We start from the raw sequence: 27,698 nt of genomic DNA on the forward strand, positions 1-27,698 counted from the left end.
CACTCATTTACTGGCTCTTTCAAAAAGTCATACTCCTACTAGATACAAAACACTGTGAATAGCTGCCTTCCATGAGTCTGCAATATGCAATAATAATAATAATATATATAATTATATGATATAATTATATTCATATATCACAATTTTATAGCCATGTATATATACTATAAAATTTAATTTTATAATGTATAATATAATATAAATTATAGGCTATATCATATACAAGGTTTTGTATATCATAAATAATATACATCACACATATATAGTACATATTAGTATATTATATACAGCATATGTTGTATACTGTATATAATTATTAATATGTTTAGCACTTAATATGTTCAGCACTTAATGTTTCAGGTACTATTCTAAGAATTTCTAATATTGAATTAACTTTATAATAATAGAAAACAAAAATAGCAAACAATGATGACCTGGGCCAGGCACTGCTCTAACATTGATTGATATATGCTAACTCATTTCACCTTAACAAGCAACTGCAAGTTACACATACTCCATTATAGGTATTTTCAGATTCTGGACTACACAAAGTCGAAGGACATGTCAAAGTTATATGGATCAAAAATGGCAGAATCAAGTAGATGATTGCAAGCACACTTTTTCTGACTATGCTTTGCTGGTGAGATATCACATATACAAAATAATTGAGGGTCCTATATAAAAGCAGCAAAGATTATGGCCTGGTAGGGTTCTTAAGTGTTGGCTGTGGCTTATGCTCCTCCATTGTTAGTGACTATAGGATACTGCAACATTCAAGCATGGTAAATTCACTGAGCCAGCATGACTGATTTGCTTCACTCACTCCCACAGGTTGCAGCACACTGATCAGTTTTGCCAATTCCTTCAAGTGGGCACTGTCTTCTCAGTTGTCCACATAAGCATTGTGGATAATGGCCTAGAGTGAGTCCAGGCCAGGTGCTCTTGTGGGGGTTTAGTCCACACTTTCACTCACATTCTCTACTCAGATTGCATCAGCTCAATGAAGTCCTCTCCTGTGTAACTAGTGAGCTAGGAGAGAAGACTCCTCACTCTAGCCCCCTACCAGGTACCTATGGTGTGGCAGGCATGCCCATGGTGATAGTGCTTTATCATCTCATTGCATTCCCACACAAGTCCTCTGGGATCACTAGTTATCCGTGCGCCCCCTTTCCTTGAACTAGGCTTTAGAGTAGAAGTAAATTCTTCCTCTATTGCCAATCATTTAATCTTCGGCAATGTGAAATGTCATGCTTTTGCTCTTCATTTGTAAAGTAGTAAAGTAGCTAATATTTACATGATGACTAAAAGGAGAATGAGTCAATCACAATAGATTGTTTAGCAGAGAGTTCTTAGGTCATAGAGCATTGGTGTTACACACTCGTTACTTCTGTGCTGGGGAAACTGAAGCCCAGAGGACCTTGCCCGGGGCTTCATATTCCACTTTACTGACTGTGTTTTTCCCACCAACCCACACCTCTCTTCAGGATTAGACACTGCTTTTCATGTAAGGAGGCACAGACGCTATCTGTCCTCCCCATCAAAGAATTGCCTAACAATGAATTTCTTAGACTGTTTACTGTTGTTAAGCAATATGTAAGTGCAGGGGGGAAATCTTCCTAAATAGCAAATTGTTTGGGAACTAGAGGAAACATATTCGGATTAAGAAGTAGACTGCTGTGTAGGAACAAAGGATGAACACGTGCAGCAATGGTACTCACTGGATACTCTGTTGGGAAAATAAAAGAAATAGACTGTCGGGGCTGACAGTATTGTGGCGCAAGCTTTTAATCCCGGCTACTCAGGAAGTTGAGATTGGGAGAATCATGATTCAAGGCCAACATAGGCAAGAAGGTAAGTGAGATCCCATCTTAGCAGCACAGTAGTACATGTCTATAATCGTAGCTATATGGAAGAAATAGGTAGAAGGATTGTGGTCTGAGGCCAGCTGAGGCAAAAGCAGGAGACCTAAGAAATTAACTAAAGCAAAAAGGAGCTGGAGATAGAGTTCAAGTGGTAGTGTGTTTTTCTAGCAAGTGGAGGCCCTGAATCAAACTTTCCTACTGCCAAAAATAAAAAAATAAAAGATTATCCAAGGTCCTGCAGGCTTAAGACAGTTACTTGATTTGGTAGGTACTCAATAAAGTGACTTCAGATGAAGCAAACAAAATATTTTCTGATAGGGGGACTTGTTTGTTAGAGTGCTAGAGACTGAATCCTCATACATGCTAAGCAAACCCTCTACCACTTAAGCTATATCACCAATGATTTTTAGGATAATTTTTTCCAATTTTTACTGAGATCTAATGCTCAAGTTTAAATTCCTTTTTTTTTAATCAGTAAGCTTTCCTCATCCCAATTACAAATTTTCTAAGACACTGTATCAAGAGACTAATGTTGCATCAGATGACTGAAGGCCTTTGCCATCTTGATTCCCCGATTATAAAATATCAATCGACCTAAATAAAAATGAGGGAAGAATTGCACACTCTTTGTCACTAAGTAGGTAGGGAAAAAAAGATGATTAAAAGAAAAAAAATCCAACTGTATTGCAGAAAGTTTGCTTTTCCCAGTGGAATACAGATTCATTCATTCTCATTTTCTCTCAGTGGAAATCACAGTCCAGGAAGGTAATGTCCATGAAGAAGCAGTAAAGAAAGCTACAGCCAAGAAAAATGCAACTGTGAACAGTACCTGCTTCATCGGCACACAGCCATCTTTAGAGATATTGGGGGCTGTCGTAAGTTGTTGTTTCACTCTGTGCACATTTTCTTCCATGAGTGCATCCTGCAACATATAACCACATTTAGCCAATGGGATTCCCAAAACAGTTCAGATAACAAGTATTCAAAACATATGGCCTGCTCATTATGTTATTCTAAGCAGGAAAATTGATTCCTTGGACATTTGGAGTGATCTTACCAGTGTGCAGAAGAGAGCGAGAGCAAATGATAATGTTTTGTGAACAACCAAGCATCACAATCTTGACTGTAAGAAATGTGCAAAATTATTGAGATAGGGATAGAAAGAAGCTGAGAGCCTGGAGTGCTAATGGATTAGTTTGAATTTAATTGTGTGTTTGCTTTGTAGAAAGGAATGAATTGTATGTATACAGATGCTCTTCCAAAGCACTTAGAAAGTTGAAATTCTTAACTAAAAATTCTCCGCCTTTTTTTTTTTTTTGCCAGTCCTGGGCTTGAGCTCAGGTCCTGAGCACTGTCCTTGGACTTTCTCAGGGATAGAGCTCTACCATTTGACCCCGAGCACCACTTCTGGCTTTTTTCTATGTATGTGGTACTGAGGAATTGAACTCCGGTCTTCGTGCATGCTAGGCCAAACTCCTGGCCCTACCTTTTTGCATTTGGAAGGGTGGGAGGAGAGATCTGGTCTTGGGGCTTGAACTCAGGGCCTAGCCTCTCACTATGAGGTTTTCTTTTTTGGTAGGGAGGGGGATAGTTTGCTCAAGGCTAGCACTCTACTATTTGATCCACACCTCCCTGTCTGCCTTTTTGTGATGCTTAATTGGAGATAAAAGTCTCTCGGACTTTCTTGCCAGGGTTGGCTTTGAGCTACAATCAACAGATCTCAGCATCCTGAATAGCTAGGAAAATGAGCATAAGCCACTGGGGCCTGGCTCTCTTTGAATATTTTTTGCTAGTCATGGGGCTTGAATTCAGGACCTGAGCACTGTCCTTGAGCTTTCTTAAAGCTAGCGCTCTTCCTCTTGAGTCACAGCACCACTTTCAGCTTTTTCTGTTTATGTGGTACTGAGGAATCGAACCCAGGGCTTCATGCATGCTAAGGCAAGCATTCTACTACTATGTCACACTCCAGGCCCCTTTCTGAATATTTTTTTATCCTGGCTACATACATGGAAACTCTTCTTTGCTTCTCTATTACTGGCTTCAGGGTTTGTTCTTATTTTTCTCTTTAGTCCTGATTGGTCTGTCAGTTATACTTTGTCCTTAAGCAGTCATCTCTTCGGTTGATCTTTTTCTTATGGGGTGTTTTCCATAGATTGGAAAATCTAGTAGAAGAGCAATACAAACTATCTACCTTCTAGATATCTATATTCCAGGTATGAAGAATATCATGAAGAATTCATGATATCTACTACAGTACTCCGAATCAAACTATGCACTTCTTTCAGATCAGTGGTGGTGAATTGATAGAGAAGAGTGAAGGGGAAGAGAATCACAAAACATTAGGCACCCTTCTCTAAGACTGAAGGTCAAACTGGTGGAAGGAAAAACTTCACATGCAGCTGGATAGTAGCAGAATATGATAGAAACCAGCACTTTTGAAAGTACAGTCTGTACTTTTCATCCCACCTTGCTGTTGCCTTATGGGACAGCACCTAGCTGAGATAGTAAAGCCTGACATCAGTGATTTGGGCATGTGAAATGGTTCAAAACACATCCAATGAGAACTTGATGATGTGCTTTGGTAATTTTTTTTGCCAGTCCTCTTGCTTGAACTCAGGGTCTGGGCACTGTCCTGGGCTTTCTAAAAGCTAGCGTTTTACCACTTGAGCCCCAGCACCACTTCTGGCTTTTTCTTCTGTGTATATGGTACCAAGGAATCAAACTCAAGGTTTTGTGCATGCTAGGCAAGCACTCTACCAGTAAGCCACCTTCCCAGTCTCTGGCATTATTTTTTCAGAATAGATTTTGGCAGTAAGTTAAATAACAATATGGTCTAACTAGCATTTAGACTCACAAATTTGAAACCTCTTGAAAATGCAAATGGCACCATCGGTCATTGAAACAATTTTATGCTAAAAGAGACCCAAAGCATTATTACAGCATTGTTACAGGATTCTCAACTTTGACATTGGAATACGAGTACACTAGTGGCAGGAAGCAAATACACAGCCATTGTTTAATGGTGGGTTACAGCCATAAGATAGAGAAGATGCTCTGAACTGAGATGAGTGGATCCTTTATTATCATCTGAATTTTCTAGATTTCCAGGGACTGATGTGGATGCCAGAAGGATGGAAAGTCACCGACCTTCATGTCAACGAATAAGTAATCATATATATTTTTTGTCAGCAAACACAAAAATGGAATTATGTTTCCTTTTGTCTTGTTGCTTTTGCAGAACAAGATAAAACATGGGTTTTTTTTGCAAATATGGATAAAGTGAAGAGAGATGCATAAATGAATGCCTCATATATATATAGTCGGTAACTGAATACTAGATGGTAAGGGATACATTTCATTTATTATAAATGAGTAACAAACAGCTGAACAAATTTCTTTAGCTGTTTATTCATCAATTATAAATTGCAGTCAGGGGTAAGACTGTAAAATATTTAAAAGTTTTAGTAATAAGAACTTAATAACTAATACTAGAATCTTTTATTTATTTATTTTTTTGGCTGGCCCTGGGACTTGAACTCAGGGTCTGGGAGCTGTCCCTAAGCCTCTTTGTTCTCAAGACTATTGCTCTACCATATGAACTACAGTGCCATTTCTGGCTTTTTGGAGTAGTTTATTGGAGATTAGAATCTCATGGGGACTTTTTTTTTTTTTTTGCGCCAAAGCTGGCTTTGAACCATGATCCCCAGAGCCCAGCGTCCTGAGTAGCTAGGATTACAGGTGTGAGTCACCAGTAGCCCGGCTAAATTCTTAGTTCTTTAGATAGCTATTTTAAATTTTATTAAAACATGCTAACCCAAACCATTAGCATTTGTGACTGAGCCAATGTATTAATCAAATGGATTTGGGTTTCATATCCACACCAAGACCATCTGCTAGATTGGTGGCTTTGGTCTTATATTTAGAATGATTAAAATATGTGATTAAAGTAAGAGGACTTGGACAGATTGACTCTGTAAATATACTATGCATGTATTCATGTAATAATCATAAACAGAATAACCAACAGCCTCATTAAGACAACAACTACCTTCCTAAGTAAATACATACCAAATGAAAAATATGGGAGTGGGGAAAAGACATTAGCGATTTGGCACCAAAACCTCAGGTAAAGCAATTCACCCGTCATTTGTCTTAGATTGAGCAACTATCACAAGCCCCTGGTTTCTGTTATCTACTGTTTCCCCCAAGTAGTATGGCTACTCTTTAAGGATAAATGGCTGATAATAGTAGGGCTTAGGCATTTTCTAGTTACTTTGGCTTGGAAAAGTTTCTCTCACAAATTGGAAATTTCACTACTATATTTATTTTAGATCTTAAATCGTTTTCTGTATTAAAGAGAGAAAGCTCCAGTTATCCCTGTGTTGAGGTAACTCATAAGGAACTGTATAATAAACATTGGTAAAATGCAAAACTCAAGAAGATTCCAGAGGGGCCCGGGAGTTTGGCCTAGCGGTTAAAGTGCTTGCCTAGCAAACACAAGGACCCGGGTTCGATTCCTCGGTATCCCACATGCACAACCAAGCCGGAAGTGGCAGAGACGAGACACAACCAAGCCGGAAGTGACTGAGACGAGACTGCAACAAGCGACAGACAGCGGAGGCGAGCAAGCGGAGCCCAACCGAGTGGTGGCCGGAGCGGAGCGAGCGGGGCCGGAGCGAGCGGGGCCAGAAAGAGAGAGAGAAGGGGGCCAAAAAAAAAAGAAGATTCCAGAGCTCACCATAAGAGCATCTACACTGTATACGACAGTGTATGCCGTGTGTGCTCCCACAACTAAAAAAACACTTTTCATTTATGTTAACTCCTAAGGAAATATGTGGACCAAAACATGATTGCTCCCATTTTATGGTTATCTAAAACTGAGACCCAGAGAATTAAAATAGCTTGATGGTATCATTTAGCTGCTGGTACAGCAAGACTGGATCTTTCTTTCTTTTTCCTCTCTCCCTCCCTCCCCCCCTCCCTCCCTCCTCCCCCCTCTCTCTCCCTCTCTCTCTCTCTCTCTTGTCCTGTGGCTTGAACTCAGGGCCAGAACACTCTCCTCGAGCTTTCTGAAGGCTAGTGCTCTACCACTTGAGCCACGCACCACTTCTGCCTTTTTCTGGGTATGTGGTACCCAGAAATCAAATCCAGAACTTGGTGCATGGTAAGCAAGTGCACTACCACTAGGGCACACTCCCGGCCCCCAAGATTGGATTTCTATCTCCACCTACTATGAGGCCTTTCTGAAATGAATACTTAAAGATAAAAGGTTCCATTTTTAAAAATCTTCATAGAAGGTAAAAAGAATTTTGAGATTTCAAGATATCTTCCAATCAGGTGCCCTCATACCTATAGTCTCACAATCACAGATTGTGTGTGTGTGTGTGTGTGTGTGTGTGTGTGTGTGTGTGTGTGTGTGTGTTGGATCCAGCAATATCTAGAAACTTGGAAGGCATTCCTGTGGGCGGGTGTGTCTGTGAGAGGGCTTCCAGAGAAGGTTAGCATGAGAAATGAGGTGGTGCAATCAGCCTGGGCATCATCTGAATGGCTGTGGGTGGAGAGCAAAAATACAGAAGGCAAATCAGCCTCCCCTCTTAGTCCCTGAAAGTTAGGATATGCTCACCTCCCATCCCGACCTCAGAAGCCCAGGTTCTTCTGGTGCTTAGATTCCAGGTCTTTCAACAGCAACCCCTCCCTAGACTCTCAGGCTTTGCCCCCAAAAGAGAACTACACGTTCACCTTCCCTCATTCTGAGGTCATCAGACTTGGAGTGCACCATGCTCTTAGTAATTCCAAAATCTCCAGTCTGCAAACCACCGGTACTGTTATGGGGCTTTTTAGTCACCATAATGACATGAGGCATTTAGAAAATAATATAATATATAATATAGTATTATATATATAATGTTGCTTCTGTCTTTCTTCCAAAGAAAATTCATTAACATAGGCCATGTTGGTTGAAAATTCAATTTTATAACAAAGATGAAGCTACAGACACAGAAACCGATTCTACATGCCACTTATAAATTGAAAGCATAGAGCTTTATATTCTGAACTTTCAGACCTCTAACTCTAGAACCCAAGAGGATCCCTTGTCCTTAATGGAAAAAAGTTGGAGTTCTTTCGGTTGTAATTCCCCATCAGTCCTTATTGAGACCACAGGCCCTAGCAGGCTACTTAGGATTCCCAAAGCACTTAAAAAGGGCCAAGGTTGTGGTATATCCTCAGGATCCCTGACAGAGATATTCACATAGAAACCAATGCTCTGGACTGGCCTGGCTAGAACCCTACTTTAAATGCCAATTCTCAGCTTTTTAAAAGAAAATGGCAGCAGATAAATTCACATCTAGCAGCAATAGTAGCAGCTGATTGTTTCATTAAGCCAAGCAATAGTAGTAGCTGATTGTTTCATTAAGCCAATCCCTTCAGAAGCTGTGAGGAGTGGGTGATTCCATGTAGCCTGGTTGTTCTCTGAGATTGATCATCAGGAAGCTTGCTGTTAGAAAACTCCTTGTCAGGTCTCTGTGACCCACTAATCAGCAGAACAAATCAGGGCTATTCAGGTCTCTGAAGAACCACTTGCCATTCTTAAACACCGCAACAAAATGCTTCCTGATCTCTACTGAACTTGACTAGGACCTACTTGTGGTTCATCAAGGAAGAGCCCTGGATCAGACTATTTGTCCAGGTGGACTGAGTGCCAGCTAAGGTCTCCATCATGATACTCCCACAGTGTGGCCTCAGCATTATGAAAGAAAAATCAGAGGTTGATTTTTCCATTCCTGGTTAACAATTTAAGCAACTTGTTAGAACTTTCTTTGCCCTAGGTACGTACCTAGGGCAATTTCCATGCCTCGTACCTAGGTACCTAGGGCAATTTCCATGTCTCAGTGGGACTCGATTAGAGGAGAAGCTGCTGCCCAGGGTAGTACAACCTCTGGGGATTGGAGATGAAAGCCGACTTAGGGCACTTTCAAAATAAAAATGTATTGCAAGTCTTGATAATTTATAGTATATATTAATTGCTCAAAATAGGAGTTTGCACAAAGAAAAATTTGATTTGGGCTGGACACTAGTGGCACATGCCTTAATCCTAGCTACTCAGGAGTAGGTAGGATTTTATTTCTCAGGATCATCATTCAAAATCAGTTGATTCTCAAAAGCAAAAAAAAAAAATAGCCATAACTGGAGCTGTAGCTCAAATGGTAGCACATGATCCTTAAGCATAAACAATTAGGGAAAGTGCCCACTCCCTGAGTTCAAGCTGCAGAACTAGCTCCAAAAAGCATTGGTATATATTTTTTAAATGTTCTCTGCTCTGAGAGAGGCAGGAACCCAAAGGGGACATAATGCATGGGAAAGAGCAGCCAAAACTTTAGAGACAAGGATGGTATTAATTGTTTGATTAAAGGCACACTGGTAACTATTTTTCTTTGATTTAAGATTTACACTCCTACCTTGGGCTCTACTAGCAGAGATCTGCAATAGAGCAAAATCTTGATACATAAGGCCATATAGTATGAAGCTAATTGAAAGGACCTCCAGGATATTGAAACAAAAGCCATATAACGAATGATTGTTGTCCTTAATGTACTATGTTGTCTCTCATCTCCTTTGCTGTCCCTTGGGTATCTCATATTGTTATAGTATCTCACTTTGTTATCTGATATATTGAATTTATTTGTATTTGGTTATTTGAAATTTGATAGGGAAGGGGGGAAAACCAAGACGGGTGGGGGGTGTGGGGGGGGGAGGGAAATGTGTACCAAGACATGTGAAAGGGAATCAATGTACGTGAATTAATGCACCTTCTATCTGGCAAATATCATGTAACCCTTTTACTAATTACAATTTAAAAAATGCAAAATAAATAAATAAAAAACAACACAGACAACAAAAAAGATTTACACTCCTTCAATAAGCTGAAAATAGTTTAAAGTGAGTGTGTGGTGGCAACAATTTTCTCCCTCTTCTCATTTTCCTGAATAATTAATTCGCTTTTGGAACTGAGTATATCTTTTCATATCTTAAGGGAAAAACACTAGTCCTGAGAAGGGGTGGGGGTGACATTTGGGAAATAACTCCTTTTAGAACAACATAACGCTTGCAAAAGAAAATCTCAAGCTGGACATGTGTCTTGAAGGGAGCATTTGTCAAAACCCATCAGTTGTTTAAAAGGATGCTCAAACCATTATGTTGTAATGACCCACGTGTAATCAGTAGATCAGTCTTGAAATCAGTGGGTGCAACTGACAAAACAACGTAACAGCAAGAATGACTAAATATTCCAGGTATCATCACAAAGAGAAGCTCTTATCCTAAGATGAAGTTTGGCCAAATTCTCAACCTACTTTTTTTCACAATAAATACCCAAGCTTAGGACTTATTGTACCTGTTTCTAGATGTGCCTACATGCACGTCTGGGTCATATACAGCCTGTCTACGTTTCCTTTGCTTTTCTCTACTACTAAACTTCCATCCTCTCTACCTCCATGTGTCCTCTAGTCAATTTTTGCAAAAGTATCATCAAACCTAATACTCAAGGGCCAGAGGGAGGCTTCCACCATTTGGGAACTTCACACAAAATGAGAGACATACACGAAGAAAAGGAGGAAGAATGGGAGAGGCAGACAGGCATAGGAAGAGCCAACGGGTTTGTGTATCTGGTGAAGACAGGCAGCAGCCTCTTTGTTTTCTGAGCTGGCCTCCTTCAGCCACCAATTCCCTCCCTGACCAATGTCTATGAGAGAGACCTCCGTAGTCCTCTCACTGGGTTCTGACATGAGAACACAATGCACTTCAATATCCTTCCAGGCAAATGATTGAACATCTCAAACCACTACAATTCACTTCAAAACAGCCATCCATGCATCATGCCTGGATGAAGGTTTTTGTTGTTGTTTTGTTTTCCATATTAAGGCTGGTCTCTGCCTGAATGCCTCTGTGTAAGCTTTTCCTCTTCTTTGCTACAAGGAATCTTCAAGAATGAATCTACACTTCTCAAGGTTAGATTTAGCATCTGGGAGGCAAACACTGGATATATAAATTGGTTTACATGTATAAGTGAGCTGTAACTATATTGTTTTTTTCTGATTTTTCATTCCCTGAGAAATATACTAACTGCTGTAAAATACATAATGGGGAAAAAAGAGATCTCAATGGTTTATCACTCACTATCAAAGGAGTATAATATGTACTAAACACCTACAACCTGAAAGCTCTTATCATCTTTGTTGTTCTTACAACTATATTGGTCTTTTCCACCTTTTGATGTTTTGATCAAAGCTGGCTATCCTATCTCCAGGTTTCGATCCATTAGCAGAGATGTAACCAAGGAAACATTTAAATTAGAGTTGATTGAGTTCACAGTCAGGATCTGAATGGATGACAGATGTTCCAATGAAATTCAGTGACCAACATGCCTAATGTTACCTTTGTATATCTCATAAAACCTACCTAAATCACTTCCTGTTGCTATAAAAGAGAGAGAAATTACATGCATTCAGGAAGAAAAGAGGTCAGATGGGATTAATAGGTACAAATCAATAAAACACTTGCACACTTACATTTCACTGTGAGACACAGAAATCAATGCCGAGCACTGTAATTACTTACATCAGGGCCCAGTTTTGTCAACATATGGTGAAAGAAACCATCAAGCTCCTTTTCTCCTATGTATCCTTTCTCTAAATGCAAAGAGATCAGCATTAAATATTAGCTACTTATATAAAATAGCATGCAACTTTCAGAATTTATCTAAATTTGTTCTTAATTTCACAAAATCCTCACAGATCCTTTTATTATTCTAATAATGAAACATCAGTATCCATCTGTAGAAGAGATGACTTTAGGCAGTGAATACATATTCCAGGGTAAATGTTGGGGTTTATACTGATATTTGGAGCTTTTTTTAAAAAAGAACACTACCAAGCACATGGATTTTAATTAATGGATAAGCTTTAGAATAAAATCCAATGCAAAGATTGGAACTATTTCACAGGGGATAAATATTGAACCTAGTCTGTGAGTGTTTATACTCACTTTAGATATTTTCTGTTTCTTTACTTACTAAAAAAATAGCAAGTAGGTGATTTCGTTTTCATGAAATTTTTTGGTGTGGAGTGAGAGTAAATTTGAAAGTTGATAAACTTACCCAACTTTTGAGAAAGTGGAGGGGTGTAGGGGAAATGCAATAAGTCTGACATCACATAATTGAATCTCTACTCACATGCCTTGAATACATACAGAATACATATCTATGTTGATATGTATCATTGGCATATATAATTGTATGCACACTGGTTGAGAAGGGAGACAAAGATCCCTCCCCTTTGAATGTTTAGCAAGGATTCTAGACGTGTAACAGCAATACACCAGTCTTATGCCAAGTCCACCGCACTAGTTATGCTGTTTAAACAACGCAGGTCGTTACCTATAGGAAAAGACGTGCAGAAAGAGAAAACCCAGATCCTCCACCTGTGTGCAAAGGCCGGTTCCTACTCACCATCCGCATCAAAGTGCTGCCACACTTGCCAGAAGCCAGCAGCATCTAAACGCCTGGGTGCGCGTTTGTGGGCGCTGTCCATGGTGCTGACCGCTTCACTGGAGCACCAGGAACCACACAACTTTGGCAAGAACTTCCTTAAACTGCTACCAGGCTCCTTTGCCTGCTTCGTTCCTTCTCTGTTTATCAGCTAGCTGTTGGTGGGGCTGGCTGGAGGACAGCTGGAGAGGGCACTGGTGGCAAGGGGGCGTCGCTGAGCCGCGAACTCTCAGTGCGATCAGCTGCTGGCTGGTCGTCCTTGCCCCGCCCCCGTGTGCTGTCCCTGCAGGTCTGCAGGGCAGCGCCTGCCTGTCTGTCTCAGCAAGCGCTGTGCTGTGCAGGGATTGGGGAAGAAAGAATCTGTCTCCAGATGTCCATGGCTCATTGCTCTTGTCTTTTAACTTCTTTCTCAAATTCAAAGGAAACATCACCACCACCACCCTCCCCCGCCCCACGTTTGACTCACCTTTCAAACTAGTGTCTCAAGCTGTTTTCTAGAAGAGGCTGGTGGAAGATGTGTCAGTGCTGAGGCCTGATGAGTTAGACATGGAGTGAAGGGGGAGGGAAAGTGACTAGGGGTGAAAGGTGGGAGCAGTCAAAGAAACAGGCTGTGTTGTTTCCCTCATTGGTAGTAACTAGAATGTGCCTATAAATCTACAAGTAAACATACAGAATAACTAATAATATATAATATATATTATATACACATATATGTATATGAACACATGGACATGATAAATACTGAAGCCAAAGGAGGCTATGCATAGGAGTGGTGGACAAAGGCTCAAGAGCTATGTACAGATAATCATATAAAAGAATATTCTGTGAAAAGGAAACAAGAGAGTTTTAGTTGCCCTTGTTGTTGCTCTTTTGGCTTTTTTATCCTTTGGTCTTGTTGGTTTGTTGGCATTTGGGAAGGTGAAGGAGAGCACATAAAAGGTGGAACAAAGATAAGCAGACACTGGGCCGTGAGTTTGGCCTAGTGGTAGAGTGCTTGCCTAGCATGCACGAAGACCCGGGTTCGATTCCTTGGTACCACATACATAGAAAAAAGCCAGAGGTGGTGCTGAGGCTCAAGTGGTAGAGCTCTAGACTTGACAAAGTCCAAGGACAGTGCTCAGGACCTGAGCTCAAGCCCAGGACTGGCAAAAAAAAAAAAAGATAAGCAGACATAATGATCCTCAGTGGACATTGGGTGGAAAATGAGCTGCCTATCTTGTGGGTGTGGGAGAAATAGGTCAAAAAGAATTGTACTCTCTATTCATTACCTGATTCGTGTAACTGTAAACTCTCTGTATATCAGCTCTACAATAACAATAATAAATAAATAAATACAACCCAGAGACAAAAAAAAAGTAGGAGCAGTAAGAAAGAGTCAGTACACAGCCCTGACTGTATAGAACATGCATTCTGCTATCTGCTATCCTATTCTGCACCATAAGGACTTGATGCTGCCTGCCCTTGGGGGGTGTAAAGTGGCACCATCAAGATGGCCAGGAAAAGACATAAGAATTCTAAGCCCTATTCTGCCTGGGAAGGAGTCTATCTACAAGGAGACAGCTTGGCCAATTGCAAAGTTTTCAGATAGAAAGATGAGATGGTCATGTGCTTTTCCAAAAAGCCAGATGTAGACCAAAAGCCTAAAATCATTTGAAAGAACATAGATATTTCTACTGATTTAAAATGCATAACTTTGATTAGTTAATTTCTGAAAAAGTAAACTATATCATCACTGGTGAATAAAGTTCTGGAAAACATTAGACAGGAACATAGGTGGAGAAAAGGAAAAGAACTCGGTATCTATGGCTTCTCATGTAGCTCTGAGATATTATTAGATACACAATAATCAGCCAGGAATGGTCATCTATGTGAACTCATAAGGTTTATGACTTAATGTTGTTTTCTAATAAATAAGAGAAAAAAAGGCAAATGTCAAGTTCTAAGGTAATGGTTAAATAAGTGATGATGCATCTCCATGATGTGTTTTGTTGCATACACAGACACCTTTATTTTGGAGACTGGTGATGTTGAAGACTCATATCATAAAGACTAAGAAGGAAATTATAAAAGCATACATATAGTATGGCAAAATTCTGTAAAACAATGTTTCTACATATAGAACAAACCAGTATTACAAATACTAGTATGATTAATGCTTACCTGTGAAATAGGGAAGCTCATAGCTGATATTAATTTTGAAATTTATCATTCTTTTATTTGAAAACTGCCTATCATTTGTGTATAGTGGTAACTATTTTACACACACACACACACACACACACACACAATTTAAAAAGTGAAATTCAGGAAAGAAAAAGAGAAGTATAGCTACTAGAAGTGCTGTGTTCCTCAGGACTGGCGAATAAATGGAATTTATACCACCAAGAGCCAGTCATCTGGAATGTTGTTTTAATTCTTTTGTGTGTGTGTGTGTGTGTGTGTGTGTGTGTGTGTGTGTGTGTGCATGCATGCACACGCACGGTGCACGCTGGGATTTAAACCTAACCCTTGGCACTGTCTCTTACCTTTTATGCTCAATGCTAGCACCCAATAATTTGAGCCACATCTCCATTTCTGGTGAGTCTCACAGATTTTTCTGCCCGAGGCTGGCTTCAAACAACAATCCTTAGATCTCAGCCTCCTGAGTAACTAGAATTGCAGATTTAAATTACTGGGCACCTAACCACTTTCTTTCTTTTAATTACAAGGCCTGTTATGGCACTCGCTAGATGCTGTTTGCATACCTTGATGCATTTCTCTGAGAAAGCATCCAAAGCTTCGACAGAAAAGAAACCATTAGGAAAGTGGTTAAGGTACTAGGTCAAAGGGAGATACTGTGACTCACCAGAAAGGTTCTTTTTCCTGAGTGCTGGAGTGAGGATGGAGAAACAAGACACAATGAGCACAGAATAAAGCAAAAGATCAAAAAACAAAATTAACTAGGACACATTGTGCAGCATAGGGATTAACTTAACGCCATTTATGGAGATTTTTAATGCTTTGGAGTCAGCCTCTATATTATTTTCTTTAAAGCTCCCCTATGGATTATGTTAGAAGCACTTATCAGTCTTTTGTCTCCAGTTTCTTGCTTTCATTTTGTTCATTTTATTACTTTGGTTTTGACTATTATAAAGGACCATTTGAAAAAAAGGTAGAATTAATACTCTTTTTTATTATTTAATATTCCAATTTTTGAAAGAGACTCAAATTTATATGAAGTAATTCAGTGAAGCTTTAACAAGTGATGGCTGAAACTGGGAACCAAAATGAGATGTTTTTTTTTTTATTCTCTACTGATGTCATTTTCTCCTGCAATCATTTCTGCTTTTCTCATTAGCATCACTAATTAATGGTTAGTTGAACAAGAAACCGCAGTGGTCTATAATTTGAAGCATTGTTAATTAACCCTGATGCATGCATTCAATTCTAACTAAAACTCAGAATGTTATTTCTAACTGGAAACATAAAGAATACCTTCTTTGATATCATTTTCCAATATTTATTGGAGATTCAAATGTAATAGGCACCTCACAGACTATATAAACCAGCTTAGAGTTCAGAAACAATTTTAATTCAGTGCCATACCAACTCCAAAGGGCAAAAGAAATAGACTAAAATAAACTGGACAATATCTATCAGAAGAAAAATAACTTGGAACAATGGAAATAGTACCGACGCTTTTGTAAAAACATGCCTCTATTGTTCCCTGAACAATTATTCCAAAGAGTATGCAATTTAAATAGTAAAGATCAGAAATTTTAGAAGGAGTATTCTTCCATATTTCATCAAGCTACAACCAACAATAATAACACATAGTTCTATGTCCTCCATCATTTTCATTTGCACAGAAATTGAATTATCCTGTTCTGTAACTTGCCTGTTTCAGTTGACATTATGAGCCATGTCATTAAATGATTCTCCTATGATGTTACTGTAAGAATGGCATTATTACTTAAAGTTTTCTTTTTGGACTCTAAAAATTTTAGCCTTTTTAAGACAAGATAATGAAGTAATATGAGTATTTTTATTTATTTGTACAAGTGTTGATTTATATTTATGTGGTCTTAGTGAGTTGATCCTTTCTGTCATTATATGATGACTTTTTTTTTTTTTGGCCAGTCCTGGGCTTGGGCTCAGGGCCTGAGCACTGTCCTTGGACTTTCTCAAGGCTTAGCAGTCTACCACTTGAGCCTCAGCACCACTTCCAGCTTTTTTCAATGTATGTGGTACCGAGGAATCGAACCCAGGTCTTTGTGCATGATAGGCAAGCACTCTACCACTAGGCCAAACTCCTGGCCCCATATGATGACTTTTTAATCTTTCTTTTTTAGGTCACAGTTTGCACAAAGGGGCGGTAACTTTTTTTTTTTTTTTTTTTTTTGCCAGTCCTGGGCTTGGGCTCAGGGCCTGAGCTCTGTCCTTGGGCTTTCTCAAGGCTAGAGCTCTACCACTTGAGCCTTAGCACCACTTCTGGCTTTTTCCTATGTATGTGGTACCAAGGAATCAAACCCAGGTCTTAGTGCATGCTAGGCAAGCACTCTGCCACTAGGCTAAACTCCCGGCCCAAGGGCTGTAACTTTTTATCTTACAGTATTTTTTTGTCTGTTAAGGTCTGTCTAATACAAATCAGTTCACCAGTTTCCTGCTGCAGCATTTGTTTGCTACTGCTGTCTCTAGCTATTTCCATTTATTATCGGCATGTTCTAGGTGTGTCTGCAGAAAATATAATCCTTGTAACTTAATTATTGAAACACTGGGATATAGTTCATGTTATTTCCTTGTCTTTCAATATTTATCTTTCTATCCTTTTTCCTCTCTTTTTTGATTGATGAAATGCTTTTTTTAGATGTTGAGATAATGTATAGAGGGGCTACAGTTACATTCGTCAGATAGGAGGTGCATTTGCCCTGTACAACTATTCCTGTCTTCTACCTCTTCAGTAACTGGATTTAAAGGCATGAGCTAAGTAGCCAGCCTGGAAGAGGTAATTTTTAATGTATAGACAATTGATGTACATTAGCTTACATTGAGATAAAACTCTGTAGGTCTCAATTTTATAGTGAGTTTCTAGTCTTCTTAAATGGCTTCTGAGAACTTGAAGGACAATGTCAAATGATATGGTAAATACCTTCATAGTATTATGTTGGTCTTGTTGCAATCCTATTTCCACTTAGCTACTAACCCCTTAGACTCTTCCACCAAACAATTACTGTAATAGTTTTGTAAGTGGTTCATATAGCATTTTTGTTATTTTCAAATTATGAATCATTAGCATACCTAATCCATTACACTGTTAGAAATACAAATCATTAAGTTTTTAATATCATGTTGCTTTGCAAAAATTTCCAATTTTCTATGTTGAAAATGAATTGAAATCTTTATTTAAAAACTTTCAGATTCTCAATGTTCACAATTTTGTAAAGATTTTTGTATTCTCTCACTCTTTCTCTGTCTTCCCTCTCTGTCCTTCATTCCTTTATTTTTCAACTCCATAAAGTTCTTCCTCTATGGAGTCATACATGTGTGTGTTTGTGTGTGTGTGTGTGTGTGTGTGTGTTGTGTTGTGCGTGTGTTGTGTGTGTGTGTGTGTTGTGTTGTGTGTGGTGTGTATGTGTGTGTGTGTGTGTGTGTGCATGTGCACATGCTGGGGCTTGAAATCAGGGCCTGGACAGGCTCGAGCTTTACTGGTAAAGGCTAGTAGTCTACCATTTGAGTTACACTTCTAGATGTTTGGTAGTTAATTGGAGTTAAGAGTCTCATAGACTTTCTTGTCCAGGCTGGCTTTGAATCATGATCCTCAGACCTCAGCCTCCTGAGTAGTTAGGATTGCAGATGTGAACAACTGGTGCTCAGTTTGAAAATAGAAAGTAGGACACTGAGTTTCAACACAAGATAATGATTTATAAAATATTTTGTTAACATAGTTATGAAATGCATGTAATTATGCATGCATGCTAATACCTCATCTTTGTCAGTTCTTGGACTTTGGAAACATTATTTGGAAGATTTGACTAAACAGCAGGTGGGAAAACGAACTGCAGTTAGCAGGTAATTTGGACATTTAATAACTGTTTAACTGCAGCTAATTGCAAATCCCCTACTAAGAAAGAGCTGCTGTCCATGTGCTCCACATAGTTAAATCCCCTGTGCGAGTATGGGTCGGGAGTATGGTAGGACTCGTACACTCCTCAGCTGAATTCGAATGATCCACCCAAACTTTCCTTTGCCAGATTTGGACAGTGCTGCTTATGATCTAATTTGACTTGGGAGTGTTCACTACATCTCAAGATTATTGATTTGTGACCAAGATCTGGTGAAATAAAACTCCTAACAGCAGCGATCTGGAATCAGTGTTTTTTAAAAGCTACTTAGGAGATTCCAATTATCTCTAAAATTTGGATCACACTAGAAATGCTGAGGAAAATGAGACTCAGAGAGATGGGATACCTAAGGTCACCCTTGCTAACTAACTAGTGTCTTGTGCCCTTTCCGTGTATTTATGGAAGGTTTAGGAGAGGAAGAAAACTGGCATCAGCATCTTCCTCAATTCCTCAAAATGGCAATGGGCACACGTGAGCACTCTAGCAAGTCAGGACAGCAACAAAGGTTATGCATCAGGGTTTTTACCTTCAGAAGAATCTTTTAAATAATTTAATTGAAAAAGCTATTCCATTTTTCACGTCCCGAAAATGGGAAGGTCCTAGAAATGGGAAGACCAGTAGAGTCTTATTGGACCACTGGATTTCTTCAAATTTTTGCCTCACCCAAACTGGGGACTTCTTGGACACAGTCTTGTCTAGCCTGTGATGTCTGCTTATGCTTGTTAAAATGACAGTCGGGGCTTATGCTAGGGCAATGGGATATCCACACTGAGAGAAGCCAAGTGGCTTGAGGCATGGGATAGAGTGCAGATCTATGAATGCTGGGAACCAGTGGTACATGGGTAGTAGAGTAGTGGTTGGGGCTGAAGAGCACTTTTGAAGAAGAGGAAGAAATGTTTTTGCTTTTAAGAATTAGAGGAATAGGAGATACACTAGGCCTCCTTGGCACAGGTCGAAACTTTCTTAATAAGGACCAAGAATCACAACTAATCAGAGAAAGGCTGGATAAGTGGGACTGCATTAAACTGCAGGGCTTTTGTATGGCAAAGGACATAGCTAGTAAACTAATCAGGAAGCCTACAGAGTGGGAGAAGATCTTCACCAACCATACAACGGACAAAGGCCTCATATCTAAAATACATCAACAGCTCAAAAAATTAAATCTATCTAAATCAAATCTAATCTCCAAAGTAAAAACCATCCCATTAAAAGATGGGCCAAAGACTTAAAGAGAGTCTTCTCTGAAGAAGAAATAAAAATGGCCTATAGACACATGAAGAAATGCTCCACATCTCTGGTCATAAAAGAAATGCAAATCAAAACAACTCTAAGATTCCACATCACTCCAGTTAGAATGGCCAGGATCAAGAAAACTAATAACAACAGATGCTGGAGGGGATGTGGCCAGGAGGGATCACTACTACACTGTTGGTGGGAATGCAAACTCATTCAACCACTATGGAAAGCAGTGTGGCAGTGGCTCAAAAGGCTAAACATAGAACTCCCCTATGACCCAGCAATTCCACTACTTGGCATTTACCCAACCATCCAGAAACAAGGACATACTAAATCCACCAGCACAACAATGTTTATTGCAGCACTATTTACCATAGCAAAGATATGGAACCAACCTAGATGTCCCTCAGTTGATGAGTGGATCAACAAGATGTGGTATTTGTACACAATGGAATTCTATGCTGCTGTCAGAAAGAATGACATCACCCCATTTGTTAGGAAATGGAAAGACTTAGAAAAAATCATATTAAGTGAAATAAGCCAGACTCAAAGGAACTTAGGCTCAGTGGTTTACCTCATTTGTCATAATCAGTAGAAACCTTGGGCTCTCCTAGCAGAGATTTGCAATAGAGAAAACCTTGATACAAAAGGCCATATAGTAGAACGCTAAATGAAAGGATCTCTAGGATATAGAAACATAAGCCATATAATGAATGATTGTTGTTCTTAAGATACTATGTTATCTCTCATCTCTTTTGCTGTCCCTTGGTTATCTCATATTGTTACAGTATCTCACTTTGTTACCTGACATATAGGATATATTTGTATTTGGTTATTTGAAATTGGGTAGGGAAGGGGGGAAAACAAGATGAGGGGTGGGGGTGGGGGGGAGGGAAATGGGGACCAAGACATGTGAAAGTGTATCAATGTATGGGAATTAAAGCACCATCTATCTGACAAATATCATGTAACCCTTCTATTAATTACAATAATAAATATATGAAAAAAAGAATTAGTGCATGTAGCTATGTACCATAGCAAAGATATGGAATCAACCCAGAGGCCCCTCAGTAGATGATTGGATCAAGAAGATGTGGTATTTATACAGAATGAAATTCTATGCTGTCATCAGAAAGAATGACATCGCCCCATTTGTAAGGAAATGGAAAAAAATCATATTCAGTGAAGTAAGCCAGACCCAAAGGAACATAGGCCCAATGGTTTCCCTCATTTATCATAATTAGTACACACCTGGGACTCTCCTAGCAGAGAATTACAATAACTCAAAAACCTAGATACATAAGGTCATATAGGATGAAACTAAATGAAAGGATCTCTAGGATATGGAAACAAGAGTTTTATCTTGAGTGATTATTGTTCTTAATATACTATGTTATTTCTCTTCTCCTTTGTGGCCCTTTGACTAATCTCATATTGTTACTGTATCTGACTTTGTTCCCTGGTATATTGTATATATGTTTATTTGAAATAGGAAAGGGAGGGGGAAGAAAAATGATTGGGAGGGGTTGGGGAGAAGGAAATGGGGACAAAAATGTAAGAAGGGGTATCAATGTGTGAGAAGTAATGCACCCACTATCTGGCGAATGTAACTGTAATCCTCGATAATAAAAAGTAAAATGGAAAAAGCAAAAAAAGAATAACATTATAAATATTACAATATTTCTAAATTAACAAAATGGCAGAGTATGTATCCAGTACCTGGAAATAGTTTGAATTCATTGTTAATAAACGCTTCTTTAAGGTGTTTAAAAAAAAAGAATTAGTGCACGTAGGTAAAGCAAGTCAAGAGACAGGCTTCTTTTCACAGAAAGATTAATATTTTTCTAGGAGCTTGCCTCATATTTTCATGCATGTCAAGATTAGGAAATCCCACACACAAACAAGAACTCATTGGTTTCCTGGGAACACCTGCTTCTCAGATGAACAGAATGTACTTCATGGGGTTAAAAGCAATTTGCCTTTCATGAAGCTCAAAGATAGGTCAATATTTACTTAGGCAGATTTCATGTTATTTTTCTGGCATCATCTAGGCTGATATTTCCTTGATAAAATATTGACAAATCTGATATGACATACTTTGGTGCTAACTCTAAATGGAAGAGCAGTGGCCCATAAGTAACAACTTCATTCTGAGCATAAATTTATTTTGTGTCTAAATTTTAGCCTAATGTCTTGGGGGTCACTATAGGGTACCTAGAAAGAAGGGAATAAAACACGAGACTGAAGCAGGGTGTGGTCAAGGGAGATTGCTTTCCCAGCTTCCTGACTTGTACTTTTTAGGAATCCATTAAACAATAGTACCTCCCTTTCTTGAGAAATAAGACCCAGCCATGTGAAGATTAAAATATTAGCCTGATTACTGATAAAATGATAGAAAACAAAATGTGGCTGCAATAAACTTCTGGACATTTTCTGATTTCCAAATGTAATGTGTTTGCCTATTCTTGGAAGACCTGGGTGAATGCAGACCCCACCCAGCAGGCAAAACTTTGTCCTGTTAACTCACCACATGCTAGTAGTCCTCTCTACAGAGGCGGCATACTTATCCTGTTAAGTACTGAATTCGATCCCCTCAAAATTCTTTTTTTTTCTTTCTTTTTTTTATTGTAATTAGTGAAAGGGTTACATGATATTTGCCAGATAGAAGGTGCATTAATTCACATACTTTGATACCCTTTCACATGTCTTGGTACCCATTTCCCTCCCCCCCACACCCTCCACCCGTCTTGTTTTTCCCCCCTTCCCTATCAAATTTCAAATATCCAAATACAAATAAATTCAATATATCAGATAACAAAGTGAGATACTATACCGATATGAGATAACCAAGGGATAGCAAAGGAGATGAGAGACAACATAGTACATTAACGACAACAATCATTCATTATATGGCTTTTGTTTCAATATCCTGGAGGTCCTTTCAATTAGCTTCACATTATATGGCCTTATGTATCAAGATTTTGCTCTATTGCAGATCTCTGCTAGTAGAGCCCAAGGTTTCTACTGATTCTGACGAATGAGGGAAACCAACCCAGATGTCCCTCAGTTGATGAGTGGATCAACAAGTTGTGGTATTTGTACACAATGGAATTCTATGCTGCTGTCAGAAAGAATGACATCGCCCCATTTGTTAGGAAATGGAAAGACTTAGAAAAAGTCATATTAAGTGAAGTAAGTGAAGTAACCCCTCAAAATTCTTATTTAGGCCATAACCTCAATGTGTTTCTACTTGGAAATAAAGGGCTTTAGAGAGGATATTAAGGTCAAATATGGCCTTAAGAGTTGGAACTTGTATTTTATTTTATTTTATTTTTGATATTTTTATTGTAATTAATAAAAGGGTTACATGATATTTGCCAGATAGAAGGTGCATTAATTCACATACATTGATACCCTTTCACATGTCTTGGTCCCCATAACCCTCCCCGCCAGGAACTTGTATTTTAAAAAGAGATTCTAGATAATGCTCTCTCCCTGTATTCACAGAAGAAAGGATATATGAGGATATAGTGAGAAGGTACCTATCCACAAATCAAGAAGTTCTCAGCCATGATGTTACCAGATAGCAATCATGAAAAAGCAAGCTCTTCTAATGATTTCAAGTGCTTGAGTACCTAAGACCTAGAAACTAGAATGGCAGACCCAGTGACATACAGTTTCGAACACTGACATGTGGGGCCTATTGCCGTGGACTTTAAAAGCCAGAGACTTTTGGCTCCAGGGACTCAGAGTGGACGATGCTTATTTCTCTGAGCTATCACCTTCAGTACATTTGTGCAATTAGCATCTGTCCTATTTTGTTCTTTTCTTTCTGGTAGTTTGGAGGAGTGAACCCAGGGCCTAATGATTGCTATGTAGGTACTCTACCACTTGAGCTACTCTCTTGGCCTTTGGCAGCTTTTTCAAATCTCATTCCAATAGCAATGGGTAACAACAGCAGCCAGCAGCAACCAGCAGCAGGCAGTCTCTGCTACTATGGCTTTTCACCTGGCTTCAGGTGGTGTGACCCTCATTTCTACAGCCATAGATATTGGAGATAGTTCTCTGGTTTCATGAGAACCTTACCATAAAGTTCAGTTAACTCTGGGAAACTCTTCTAGCAGCCAGGGCCTTCAAGCTCTTCACTGCCTTTATTGTCCTCATTGCCTCTGTTCCTTGTCTTTTCTGTTCCAGCTGCTCTCTGGAACTCTTCAGCTGCCCTCTCATTACTACTGCCACTGTCACTACTGCTACCGCTTTTGGCAAACCTCTGGCTTCTTCTCTCATTTTACCAGTTCAGCCTGTTCTAGGAACAATACTGATTAAAAGTAAGCAAGAAAAGTTCTGTGCCAAGAAGGCCAAAGGCAGCCTAGAAGCATGTCCTCTAGAAGACTCAGAAAGTCAAATAGCCTACTAATATAGCTAGAAAAGGAGTGGAGCACCAATTATAGTGATTCGTGCAAATCAATGACTGTGTCTGCACCAATTATAACACAGTATCTCATGCAAATAAAGGTCTGTGTTTGCACCAATCACAGGTCTTCTTTTAGAGCCACAGGGGAAGTACTCCCCCTCTGGTTTGAATAAGAATAGCTGCAGGATAAACAGGGTTAGCTAGCATTCACCAAGGCTTAAGATAGCAAAAAGGGTTGGTAAAATCTCTTTGAATTGGTATTAGCTGAGATAGTGTATTCTTAAGCCAGAACTGTGTTTTACCAACAAGCCGCTGTGGTTGTTGTGTCTGAGTGTTCAAAGCAGCCAGGCAGTCCAGCCAGCTGCTTGGCTGATAGTTCCATGTCCAAGGTAGCAGGGAAATGTCTAACTGGAACATAACAATGAGGCCAGTACTAGTACCTCTTCTGATTTAATCGTGTCCCAACCCTCCCATCTCTAAGTACCACAGTCAGATTAAGCTTCTCCTCTTTTAGTGTCATTAGGATATTGAAGATTAATCTCCTGTTTGAGTTCTGGAGGACAACTATATATAATCTGGACATTTAAATAACTTGTATAGGTTTCCACACCCATTTTTAGTTCATGTCTTACCTTATATTATCCTTCTTTCACAGGTGTAGGTCAGGTGTAGTTTGTGGTCTCTGTTCAGAGCTTTATGAATGTGCCGGCTTCCAATAAACCCTTTCACACCTCTTCCCCATACCTCATCCCATGACAGCTGCCCCAACAGCCAACTGAGTGGTTGTACTGGTCAAGGACCACTTACTGCATCACCAGCTTCCAGAGCCTGGACCCATAGACCATGCTGAGGGCAGGTGGTAGAGCCGCTGGGCGTGCAGAGATATCTTCATGCCCAGCTTTGCTCTGGACACCTTCCACATTGTGGATGAGAAGCTAAGTCACTTTTTTGATACACCACAACCCAACTGGCAGAGTCCCTTGCCAACAAAAGACACGTGCCAGAGCACCCACAGTACTTTTCACACTTTCCACCTGCTTAATCACATGAAGTGGGCATCTGAAAAGTCAGGAGGAACTTCCTGCCTTGAGTGTTCAATCTCTCTCTTTCTCTCTCTCTCTCTCTCTCTCTCTCTCTCTCTCTCTCTCTCTCTCTCTCTCTCTCTCTCTATATATATATATATATATATATATATATAATGTGTGTGTGTACTTTACCTTAATATATTGTTATATCGTATATATCAATTTATTATATATTGTATGTTATATATTATGTATTAATATATATTAAGGGAAAGTAGACAGTAGATATTTGGAAGTTTTTTCTTGATCTCCTTAAAAACATTTTAATAATCTAAACCTAGCAGTGTTGCTATGTTCCAGTGCTCTAGACTTGACCACAAAAAGAGATTATCCCAAACTTGGGTGTCTGGTTAGGAGAAAATGCTTGTTACCTGCTTGTATTAAATAGACCAGTCACTTTCCTAACTTTACCCAAGAAGTTTGTTGTGAGCTAATCACAATGGTGTCTCTGCTTGTGGTTGATACTTTAATAAGCTGGCTGCTCTGGGACTCTGGGACTCCTAATAAGAAAAGATCCCCTCTTCTGGATGATACCTTCTATCTACTTCACCCCAGGTGAACTTCCTGCAAAAGCAAAGCTGGGGAAGCCGAAGTTCTACTCATTTAATAATATAAGGCAGCAAAGGTCATTTCGGCAGACAGGAGTAAGGTTGCTCTTTATAGAGAAGTGTTGTTGTGTGAACTTTGGGATTTACCTGTCCATGCTCTTCTTGGTCACTCCCACCTGTTTCATTACCTGCTTCCCAGAGTTTTGAATAGAGAACCAGGAAATGGACTGGTGTACTGTGATGCTTACATGCGGATGTCCTGGTGATTGACTGCTTGGGTCATAAACTATGTAATCCTGGATAAACAATTTCATTTCTCTGAGCCTTAAATTCTTTATTTTAAAATGGGGATGAGACTGTCCACTGCATAGGATTGCTCTAGAGATTTAAATAGGCAAGACGGCTTATAAAGTGCCTGGTGCAGACAAAGCTCAGGTACTTCCTTCTATTCTTGTCATCTTTTCCATCGTTCTAGAGGATTTTCAGAACCCCTCTCTTACTCAGTTTCTTTGTATGAGAACTGTGGATAAAGAGTTTTGGGGGGAACACTTCGTAAGTACCACAAAGCTTTAAGCACTAAGATCACCATATTGGAATATTCCATGAACCTTAAGTTCAGCAAAGCTGAAAGCTAGAGGGGCCAGTAGAGGAGATACTGGGAACTGGAAGCTACTTCGGTCAAGAAAGAGATGAACAACAATGGAAAGAAACAGAATGTTGAACTCAGGTTAAAGACTGAATTAATTCTAGCACTGGAAAAGCTACTAAGAAGTTTAAGCTCTCAGGGGTGGCTCTCAAGATGGATAAGTCTTTTGTAATGCTGGCCAGAAGCAGTCACCAGGGACAGGAAAACACTATGCTAGTGTTAAGCATATAATGGTCACTCCAAATATCCAAATATTTGTTAACGTTTAATGAAGAGATCAGAGATCAGAGCTTAATTCCCATGGAGTGACAAAGATGGTCGTCGTGCTGGGGAGAAGCTGGGGAAAAAATATTCTCAAATGTCTCCAGAACCTAACTGCAGCTTCTGCTGATGGAAGACCAGTTTTGCTCTCATAAAAAGCTACAGGGAAGCATTTTTCCCCAAAATATACCCTCTCTGGCAAGGAAACAAGAGGCTACATGAGGATTTGTCCAGTGCTGTCCTGGGGAAAGAAACAGTGACAGTATATGTAGGAAAGGAAAACTTGGTGTATTTTCCCAGATGTTTTCAGAGTCTCTATGATGCCTCAACAGTGTGTACTGGTTATGAATTATAAATATGCTCATCACACACATTCAACGTGGACATGGGCCTCTTTAAATATACTCTGCCATCACAGGCTGTGTTCTCAGGAAGCTAACTCTGACATAGAGTCTTAGTTATTGGGGTTCCCTTTGGAATCAACACATGCAGAAGGAAATGAGTGGGCAGAGGTGGGCAAAAGTGGGCAGAGGAACCTCAAACTATGACTTTGTCTTGATGGAAGCCTTAGGAGTTGTTAGGTGACCTTTCCCAATAAGGAGTGAACTTTCATGTTCATTCTCTGATCAGCCAGGAAGAAGATTGGATATGAAATGACACAGATCACTGACCAACTCACCCTGTCCTGGCAGAACCATCAGAGACAAGGGCCAGATACCTCAAAACAGCTTTTGATTATAGTTCTGCTTTTTTCAGTACAAACTCAGGACAAAGGAAAAATAAAAATGCATGGGCAACAAAAGAACACATTCTCCCTTCCTCCTTTGTCTTCCCTGTTTTCATGGCTTTAGTTGTTTAGCCAAGGGGTTAAGTTCTGGGTTCAGAAACTTAGGAAGGTAAATTCTCATTTGGGCAATGATTATGGCAGTGATAAGAGGAGCTATGAGTGGAAATGACAGTCAGTATTACTATGCTTAGCCTTCCACTGAAGACAGCCCATTG

General features: G+C 39.5%; 1 protein-coding gene across 1 annotated transcript in view; it reads right to left on the reverse strand.

Moving 5' to 3' along the window:
* The window catches only part of Scgn (secretagogin, EF-hand calcium binding protein), a 28,640-nt gene extending 16,073 nt beyond the window's left edge, over nucleotides 1-12,567 (reverse strand). The window contains exons 1-3 of the mRNA XM_090355406.1: nucleotides 12,367-12,567; nucleotides 11,478-11,548; nucleotides 2,692-2,784 (exon numbers count right to left, since the gene is read on the reverse strand). Coding sequence (XP_090211532.1) covers nucleotides 2,692-2,784; nucleotides 11,478-11,548; nucleotides 12,367-12,448 — 246 coding nt within the window. The 5' untranslated portion in view covers nucleotides 12,449-12,567. The remainder of the gene's footprint in view (nucleotides 1-2,691; nucleotides 2,785-11,477; nucleotides 11,549-12,366) is intronic.
* Between the last annotated feature and the right edge of the window lie 15,131 nt (nucleotides 12,568-27,698).

This window comes from Megascapheus bottae, chromosome 22, assembly GCF_031878675.1.
Source record: "Megascapheus bottae isolate mThoBot1 chromosome 22, mThoBot2.hap1, whole genome shotgun sequence".
Taxonomy (NCBI): Eukaryota; Metazoa; Chordata; class Mammalia; order Rodentia; family Geomyidae; genus Megascapheus; species Megascapheus bottae.